Source organism: Nannospalax galili, unplaced genomic scaffold, assembly GCF_000622305.1.
Source record: "Nannospalax galili isolate Female #2095 unplaced genomic scaffold, S.galili_v1.0 scaffold334, whole genome shotgun sequence".
NCBI lineage: Eukaryota > Metazoa > Chordata > Mammalia > Rodentia > Spalacidae > Nannospalax > Nannospalax galili.
This window is the reverse complement of record NW_008336888.1, coordinates 3,135,232-3,145,543: the sequence shown is the minus strand read 5'-3', so window position 1 is coordinate 3,145,543 and position 10,312 is coordinate 3,135,232. Positions and strand designations below refer to the sequence as shown.

At 41.6% G+C, this 10,312-nt stretch overlaps 1 protein-coding gene across 13 annotated transcripts in view; it reads left to right on the top strand.

Moving 5' to 3' along the window:
• Window positions 1–10,312, top strand: part of Rgs22 (regulator of G protein signaling 22) — a 171,883-nt gene that overhangs the window by 60,167 nt on the left and 101,404 nt on the right. For 11 of the 13 annotated variants that reach the window (XM_029562773.1, XM_029562778.1, XM_029562777.1 and 8 more), the window contains 2 exons: window positions 3,420–3,581; window positions 6,745–6,919. The exons of 1 other annotated variant lie outside the window; for it this stretch is intronic. In XM_029562773.1, the coding sequence (XP_029418633.1) occupies window positions 3,420–3,581; window positions 6,745–6,919 (337 nt within the window). The remainder of the gene's footprint in view (window positions 1–3,419; window positions 3,582–6,744; window positions 6,920–10,312) is intronic. One more of the 13 variants, XM_029562775.1, reaches the window with a different exon arrangement.

Below are 10,312 nucleotides of genomic sequence, written 5' to 3'. Positions count from 1 at the left end.
TTATCCTCCCTAGCTGAAGTTGCACTCCAGAACAGGCGAGCCCTGGATCTATTAACTGCAGAAAAAGGGGGAACCTGTATTTTTCTGGGTGAAGAATGCTGTTATTTTATCAACCAATCCGGTAAGGTTGAACATGATATAAAACAACTCAAACAGGTAGCAAAAAATCTTTCACTTAAAAATTCCCAGTACCAACAGTCATCTCGATGGGACATTTTTACGGGACTAACTCCTTGGCTTCTGCCCTTATGGGCCCCCTTCTTTCTCTCACTTTGGTGCTAACCATTGCTCCTTGCCTTGTCAGATATTTTCGGGACCAGATCCGAAAACTAATGCATACTAATTTTAATCAGTTGTTACTTTCCTTCCCTTCACATGTATACGAACGCCTGCCAACCATTGAGGACCCTGTTCAGATGCATGGAGAGACAACCCCTGCTGCCTAGTGGACCCCTAAACCAGCCTACCCCCCACGTCGACCCTGTCCAGCAGGAAGTAGCAAGATGACAACGGCGCCCCCTATCCTATAACACAAAAGGCTGGAATATTAGGGTTCCAAATAGCGCTTCCCCCCTCCCCAACAGGGACCTACGGACTTTTGGCGCCTGAAAAAGGGAACTGAGCTGATAAGCACCTTGGCCTTTGAAGTCAAGGGAAACAAACTCTGCTGAGAAGAGTTCTGCCTGTTAACCAGAGATTTTAGAAGCTGTTTATCACAACAGCTTTTCCCTTATCTTAAGAGGGAAAAAGTAAACACTTCCAGACCCAGATCCTGCCTGGCAGACTGAACGGAGCCAGGTTTACAAGCCCTGCTTTTCCTGCTTCCCCCTGCTTGATTTTTCCCCCAAACTCTCCCCCCTTCTGCACCCTAAAGCCCCGTATATAAGTCCCAGCTCACAACCTGTGGGCTGACATCTTTCCCTTCCCTGAGGGAAACGTGTCCCATGTGAAATAAAGCTGTATCCCGCTGAGAGTTCTGTCTGTGCCTCGGCGCCTCCTCCATCTGCTCGCTCTCCCTCCAACTTTTTACCTATCAACAACCATGTGTCTTTAATGCCTTGCACCAGCCATCCCGTTAAGGACTGCTCCCCCTTGTGTTGGCCTAGGTTGAACAGCCTGTGTCGCAAGGACAGACAGGTGGTTATATAACTCAGCTGTGATGCTTCAGAAGAACTTAGACATTATTTTCTCCCTTGTCCCATACCCTCATGAGCCATGTGATGAGGGGCTCTTTGATCCCCTGTTTCTAAGTATTTCCTAGTTTTAACAGCTCTAGTGTGGAGTATTTCCTAGCTACAGTACTGTTAGCTTTTTCTTCTTTTTGAATCAAAGGTTGAATATGAGGGGCAGCTTTAGCTACTTTTATTTTAGGTTACTTCCCTTTTCACTACTATCTGTCTTTTTCCTGTGTCCTTGGACCCCTCATCCCCTAACCTTATGCAGGTTAAAATGTCCCTTTTTTTCTCTCTTAAGATCTGAGGCCCAAACTGAATCTGCCAGTACCTCCCTAGTCTTTTCAGCTTCCTCTGCCTTAGGCAAGTCTTTTATTATGCAAAGTGGCCATGCCCCCTCTCTGGGTTCTTCCCTTGTATCTAGGTTTTCTATGACCTTTAAAGTGTTTTCAGATCCATGTGCAGGCTGACTCCATTTTTTTTTTTTAAACAACTGAGCTATTTCCCCAGACTTACAGCACAGTTGTGGCCTAGGGATTTTTCCCCTTTGAGTCCATCAGCATCTGCATGATCTGCATCATTCTAATTACATATTTCATAATCCATTGTATAATGCATGTGAGCATAGATATCCCCCATAAGCCTATGGGGTTTGGTTCCTCTCTCCCCTGGGTTCCTGCCAGCTTCTCTCAGATGTGTTGCATTACCTCACAGGACACCTTGCTGGGCCCATCTCTATCCTTCTGTATTTGGGAATCTGAACCCGGCTCTCTTTCAGTCAGCTCACCAGACACTGCTGGAACCATGCCGCTGTCCCAGGCCCACATCCCCATATTTTACCAGGACTCCTGAGGTTCCTCTAACCAGCCATACTACACCAATTTGTTGTACTAAATTTTCCCCTTTTCCCTTCTTGGGAGGCTCCCACATGTGCCCTCTGAAGCCCCAGGGCTCACAGACTAACATAAGACATTTTTAGTTTGGGTTTTGTACCATTTAATGACTTTGTGGGGGAGAGACTTTCAAAGAAACAGCTTCTCAGGACCTGGGCATCATTCAAGGCCCACCCACAGTATCCATTAGCATTCATGCGCTGCACCCAAGGTCTTAAGTGTCCCATCACATGACCATACCCCATGGGATGATGCAGTTCACCTCAGCAGCCCTACACAAGCTTTTCTCCATTCCAATATCACCTCTATGCTAACTCTCTGCAGCTATCTCTCCTCAGCTAACTCTCTGTCTCCTGGGCAGCTCCACCCCTCTTCCCAGGGTGCTTCTCATCTTGCCTGTGGCTGGCTTACACTTTTTGGAGGAATGAGTAATTTTCAGGCTACAACTAGTGACTAGTTATTCTAGTTATTTTAATGGTTTTCAGACCACAGAGCTTATGAGGAGACACCAAATGATTCTGAAGCATGACTTGATTACTGTATTTTAATTTGGGGGATTTATTTTTATTTTATGTGTATGAATGCTTTGCCTGCATGTATGTAAGTGTACCCATGTTGTGCGATGCCTGTGGAGGCCAGAAAAGGGGATCAGATCCCCTGGAACTGGAGTTACATACAGTTGTTAGCTGCCACGTGGGTGCTAGAAACTGAACCTGGTTCCTCTGTAAGAGCAGCCGGTGCTCTTAACCACTGAGCCATCTCTCCAGCACCTTGATTCTTTTAAGAAATATCATGTTTTTCAGGGCCAGTACTATGGCTCCCATTGTTACTATAATGAATTACCCAAACTTAGTGACCTAAAGTAACAATTCTGAAAAATCAGAAGGTTCTAGAGACAGTCTGTTTCTTTACATTTTATAGTTCTGAAGGCTGTGTACACTCCTTGGTTTATGCCCCCTCCTGCATCTTCAGTCAGCAGCATCTACCTCACATCTTTATGAATCTGTCCTTCCTGCTTCCCCTTTAGAAGGGTTCTTGCCATTCTATTGGAACTGCCTAGACAACCCAGGATAACTTCTTTAGAGTCCTCACTCACATCTGCGGAGTCCCTTTTACCATGTAATGTACGTATCAAACTCACATTGTGAGTTTAGAATGTGGACAGCTCTACAAGACCATTTAGCCTAATGAGAAAGGTGAACACCCTGCTCATCCCCATAACAGAAATCTATCTCCAGAAAATCCTTTAAGTGCTCTGCAAATGAATATTGGTTAAAGATAGTCATGACTTGCATTTGGGTAGTTGAACATTGTATTGATGTGTATGTGCATCTGGGCATGCATTTTATTGCAGACATCTTGAGAAGATGAAAAAATGCTATCTTTTGAGCAGTGGAGATTGTTACCTTTCTGCAGAAATCTTATCAAAATTTAAACTGCTAGATGGATCTTGGTGGACTGAAGAACATTTGAGAAATATTCAGACTGAGGTTATAAAACCTTTACTTCTATATTGGTAAGATAAATAATGCGAATTAAAGTTCCTTGCTTTACTCTTCTTTAGGCTAGGTTTGTCTAATGGATATATAATTTGTGGAAACTCAAAGTGACAAGATTCTGGTAGAGTCCAGGGGTCATGTTCGAGTCCAAGGAGGAATGTCTAGGTGAAATTAGTGTAATAAAACGGTCACTAACTGTGCAGAGAGCAGAGAACTGGACATGGTGGGCAGCACATGTGCTGCCTGAAGCACAGGGAGTGTTAGCTGTGATTTCATTTTATCATTTCTCTTTAAATTCCACTGTTTGTCCCAAAGCTTTGAGTGTAAAGTTGTTTTTTTTGTTTTGTTTTGTTTTTTTTTGAAACAGGGTCTCCCTGTAGCCCCAGCTGTCCTGGAACTCACTATGTAGACCAGGCTGGCCTTGAACTCACAGAAATCCACCTGCCTCTGCCTCCCAAGTGCTGGGATTAACAGCGTGCGCCACCACGCCTGGCCCCAGTTTTTTTTTAATTACCAAATGAGCTCATCATGATTTATTCTTTGTCCATTTCCTTGGCAACATCTCTCAGCTAGTATTCTAGATTATTATATGACTTCTACTTTTTATATCTAGTTTTCTGTTCTTCTTCATTAAAAAGTTATTCTCAGGCTGGAAAGATGACTCAGCAGTCATGAGCTCATATTACTTTTCCAAAGGATCCAAGTTCAGTTCCCAGCACCCATGTTGGACAGCTTTCAAATGCCTACAACTCCAGCTCCAGGCAATCAGACACCCTCTTTTAGCTTCCATGGGCACCCACATATATGTACATAGACACACACATAGTTACAAATAAAATAAATCTTTGCTTAAAGGAATGTTATATCATAGTTGGTTCATATATGTACATACTATCCAATTTAATACTGAATCAAACATTAAGTTTTATCAAGACAGAAGAAGCTTTCCTTTTTAAAATATTTATTATTAAGCCAGGCATGGTGGCACATGCCTTTAATCCCAGCACTTGGGAAACAGAGACAGGCAGATCTCTGTGAATTCAAGGTCAGCCTGGTCTACATAGGGAGTTCCAGGACAGCTGGGGATACAGGAAGACCCTGTCTCAAAAACACCAAAATATAAGACAAAAAAGAAAGAACAACAACAAATATATAATTTATTTTTTTATTATGTGTATGAGTGTCATACCTGCATGTATGTAAGTGCACTTGTGTCATGCAATGCCCACGGAAGTCAGTAGACAGCCCATGCACTCATTTTTATGCATGTGTATTTAGTTTGATGTTATTTTATCATTTATAGGTTCATGTATGGTCACCAAAGTCAAGATATAGGATAGCTATCATAGGCATGCCTTGTACTATCTTCTTAGCACCATACCAGTTGCTTCACCTCCCTCCCTAACTCCTGGAAACCATTAATACAATTATATAATATGCTGGGGCTGGAGAGATGGCTCAGCAGTTAAGGCACTCGCTGCTCTTGGAGAGAACTTGGGTTCAATTCCCAGCACCCACATGGTGGCTTACAACCATCTGTATCTCCAGTTCCAGGGACCTTCTTCTGACCTCCATGGGCACTGTGCGACATGGTTGCACTTACATACATGCACACAAAGACACACGTGCACATAAAATAAGAAGAAAATATTTTTAAAATTGTATAATATGCAATTTTTGGCACTAGATTTTCAATTCAGCATCATTCTCTTGAGGTCTAGCCAAGTTCTATACATCAGCAACTTGTTTGCTTTTGTTCCTGAGTGGTATCCTAGTGTATGCAAGTACTGTATGTCTAGTGACTTGCTGAAAGACGTTAAAACTGTTTACAGTTTGGGAACATGCACCCACACACATGCATGTACACATGCACACACACAGCAGATCCTTGTGGGTTATTAGTAAATAATCTTCACTCACTAAATCTTGAGAAGGAAGATGTGTGAACCAGTGTACATGAGACCTTGTACAGTGATAGTATCAGAAGTAACACAGTACTAATTAGATTTCACCATGAATGCCCTGTAGTGCTGGAGGAGTTCATTAAGTGGCTTATCAAAGATTAATGCTATGTGGAATAAGACCAGTTAAAATGGTCAGGGAAGTAGGGATTTATGGAATCAATGGATATACTTTAATGATATGAATCATCAAATTGAGGTATCTAGATTTCCTGGTCACCACATGCAAGAGTTGATGAGTCCTGTAGATATGCCCATTTACTGGTTAACATGCAAATAAGAAATAATTTTGGATGCTTACAAGTCTGAAAGTAACATTTCAGAAATGTAGTGAAGATGGCTATATGCACTACAGGATTTTCAGGCCTTTGGATTCTCTTCACTCCTAATGTGCATTCACATTGGAAATATCTACCCTCTTCCTGTGTTAGAGGGAATCTGCTTCCTCTTAGGCCCTGAAATATGGAACAGGAATTAGTACTCAGGCTGGGGTATGGTTGGGAGGTGGGGATCACCTGGTCTAAGAAACAATTAGCTATAGGCTTTGGCAGCTAGTGTTAACTTTGTGTAAAGAGTTAACCCACTGACAGATACCAGGATATCCATCCTGTTAAGTGTAGCCTCTACACTGTGTTAAACATTCTTTTTCCTAAGTCTTTGGAAGCAGAGTTGATCTTTCATTTATATAAATTGTTGTAAAATTAATTCCTACCTTCAAAGATTAAGACTTGAAGAATATATAATGAGAATTATAGCCTACTGTAGTAGCATATTTGGACATTATAAAATATTGTATATTTTTAAGTGTTAACTTTATTTACCAGTTTTTATTTAGTATTATAGCTAACTATATAGCTAACTACCAAACTGTTTAAAACTACCACAGCACATTTTATGTTCACTTTTCTAGAAACTACAAGTTATTTTTAAAATTTTTTAATGGTTTTATGTAGCTCTTTTCCTTATGAAGCAGATAATAATTTAAGTATTATTTTGATCTTTTCTAATACATTACCTTTTCTGTGAGTGAATGGAATGTAACACAGTAACATATAGAAAAATATTTTTTAAGGTGAGACAGCAGAAAAATAAAAAGCAACAGAAAAGATACAGATTATTAGTTGCGATAAGTAATGTTTTGTAGGCTTTTGGCCCTGAGGCTTATTGTCTGATTTCATCTTAGTATCTTAAATCTTAAATTTGCTTTTTCAATAAACAGGGCACCAAGATTCTGTGTTACTCATTCTTCCTCAACAAAATATGCTAGTGCTGAACTGAAGTTCTGGCATCTCCGCCAAGAGAAACCAAGGAAGGATGTTGACCCTTTTCCACAGATGGCAACCCTCTTACCACTAAGACCTAAGTCTTGCATTCCACAGATACCTGAGGTCCAGGTAGGGTATCCAGTGGATGCTTTGGTCTTTGTTGAGTGTACAGTTAATATCCATGCTTGGGTATTTGCTTGCTGTTGCAGTTTGAATATGAAATATCCCCCATAGGCTCACATGTTTGAACACTTGGTCCCCAGCTGGCGATGCTGCTTGGGAAGGTATGAACCTTTAGAAAGTAGAGCATCACTGGAGGAAGTGAGTCACTGGGGGTGGGCCTTGAGACTTTCTAGCAATGCCCCACTTCTGTTCACACTCAACTTTTGGAGTATGGGTAGTATGATCATTCAGCTTCCTGCTCCTGCCACCATGCCTTCCCCATCTGCTGCCATGCCTTCCCTGCCGTGATGGACTACGTCTCTCTGGAAATGTGAGCCAAAATAAACCCCTTCTCCCTTACGTTGCTTTTGTCAGGGTATTTTATCATAGCAAAGAGAAATCAACTAAGACATCTACTGACACATATCATCACAAGCTTCTTGTTACAGGTATTCATGTCATGACAGTTAAGAAAGAACATCCACAATCTGCTCAGCAAGCAAAGTGATCTTCCAAAATACATGATCATGCCACATATCTAGTCAGAATTCTCTGATGGCCTCGACTTCCACTCAGAATGAGATTTGAGATCTTTACATAGCCTCTTCATTGCATGTCCTCATGCTTTTCCCTCCCCCAGCCACACTGGTTTCTTTGCTTGTGTACGAACATCAAGCATAGCCCCCAGGGCTCGACACTTTGGTTCCCTTTGTGTGGTGTGCCTTTCCTCCAGACATCCATGCCCCTTGCCCCTCACATCCTTTGGATGGAAGCTCAAGTATCACTTTGTGAGAGGGACGGCCTTGACTCTTCTCCTAAGCTCACATGTGGAGTAGCACACACACCTTCCATCATCTGTGCCCTTTGCCCTGCTTTGTTTTGCTTTATTGTAGTTATGACCACATGGTTTGCCTGCTTATTGTCCTTTACCTCCTACTACAATGTAAGGTAGTTTTCTTTGTTAGGTGCTTATTGTTAAACCAGTGCCTAACACATTCTTAGTAAATAAATGTAAGTTGAATGAATAAGCAAGAAGTGGGCAGAAAAATTATAGAGGAAGTGAGCCTTGGTCACATGTGAAGACTAAAAACACAAAAGACAAAGGAAAATCTGAAAAGAGGAGGAAAGGTAATTAACTATAGACAATAAAGAGCCTTACATATTTTTGCAGTAACTATAGGTAAGATCCACAGTCTAGTGCTAAAGACCCTCATTAATCTTAGTAGCCGTACAGTGGAGTATTCAGTTATTAGCCACAGTCACACACAGTCTGTCCAAAAGACTGTTTTAGATTCAGGACATCTTCTTCCAAAAAAGCAGTGAGATACAGAATACAGTTTTTAGATATTTTACTCTCTACTAGTTTAGAGCTGTAGAGACATTGCAGTTTTGTTGTTTTTGCTGTCAGTGGTTCTGAACTCCAGGTACACAGTAGAAATACCTGAGAACTCTTACACCATAAGAGTGGCTGGGCCCCAACCTCACAGATTAATTTAATTGATCTGGGGTAGGCTGGGTCAGGGGGGAGTCACTGAAAATCAGCAAGTTGGTGTGGAACTGATGTTCTCAACCCTACCTGAACATTAGTACCATGTGTTAGAACATACATTTTAATAAGATTCCCAGGAGATGGTGTGTCCCAAGCTTTTAGCATCACCTAAGAACTTGTGCAGATTCCTGGCTCCACCAGAGATCAGGATTCAGTAGGTCTGTGGTGGGGCCCATGGACCTGAATTTCTTTTGTCTTTTTTTGAGACAAGATCTCCCTGTAGCCCCAGCCAGCCTGAAACTCACTATGCAGACCATGCTAGCCTTGATCTCATAAAGATCCACCTGCCTCTGCCTCCCAAGTATTTGGATTAAAAGCTTGTGCCCCCACACCTGGCTAGGACTTGCATTTCTAACTGGCTCCCTCCCTGGTGATGTTCTTGCTGCTAGGATCACACTTTTAGTTACTCTTTCTGTAGTGCACTGTGCTTCCTTATTCATTACTTTGAATTCTTCCTGACCTCCTTTGTAGTTGTGGCTTTACTGCATGCCACTCCACTGATTAAGCTTCCTACTTTGCCCGTGGGATTTAGTGACCCCGCACCAGGCCTTTGCTGACATATGTTGGGAACATGGTAACAGGAGCATGCATCTCATAACATGTAACATGTAAACATCTGTATGAATATTATCAAAATGAGCAGTTGTTGGGGAGAAAAAGCAAGTGATATGGTTAAGAAAAGAAACTTGAATATGTGAACAATGTCAGAGGAATGGGGAGAGTAAACTGACGTAAACAAGACTTATTGCTTGGCAGAAAACACTCTGAATAGGAGAATTTGATACTGCTTATTTTTCCCATTTTTAAGAATTAATATATAATTTATCACTGGCAAAATGTGGCCTTTTAGTGTATAGTTCCATAAATGTTGGCACATGTATATAGTGTGTAGCACCCTCACACTTGGTGGGGGGGCTTTCATTTACCCCACCACCCTCAATTTTTCTGTGACTTCTTGTCATTTTTCCCACATCATTTACTTTCTGACTATTCTTTTTTGTTGTTACATTTATTTATTTGTTTGCTTATTTATGATGTGTATGTGCATGTGTGCATGCTCATGCCACAGAGAACATGTGGGGGTCAGAGGACAATTTATGGGAGGTGATTCTTTCCTTCCACCACGTGGGTCTCAGAAATTGAACTCAGGTTGTCAGGTTTGGTGGCAAGCACCCTTACCCACTGAACCATCTCACTGGCTCTACTTTCTGAGTATTCTTATTGCTTTCACTCAAGCTAAAAAGCTGAAGCTCAAAAACTCTAATTTGGGGGCTGGAAAAATGGCTCAGCAGTTAAGAGCACTTGCTGCTCTTGCAGAGGACCTGGGCTCAGTTCTCAGCATCCACATAAGGTGGTTCACAACTATCTGTAACTCTAATTCCAGGGGATCTGGGACCCTCTTCTGGCCTCTGTGGGCATTTGCACACATGTGGTGCACACACATTCAGGTACACATACATAATACATTTTATAAAGCAAACAAGCTCTAACTTGGGCTTTTCTCCAACATATTAAAATGTATTTTTAATCTAAGAGAACAGGGCTGGAGAGTTGGCTCTGTGGTTAAGAGTACTTGCTGCTCTTCCTGAGGGCCTGAGTTCAATTCCCAGCATTCACATTGGGTGGGTCACAACTGTCTGAACTCAAACACATGTAATCCAATATCCTCTTCTGCTTTTAATGAACGTGCATCTCTCTCTCTCTCTCTCTCTCTCTCTCTCTCAACACACACACATATACACACATACACATAAGTTTTTTTTTTTTAATCATTTTTTTTTTATTTTTTTTTTTATAAAAAAAAAATTCAT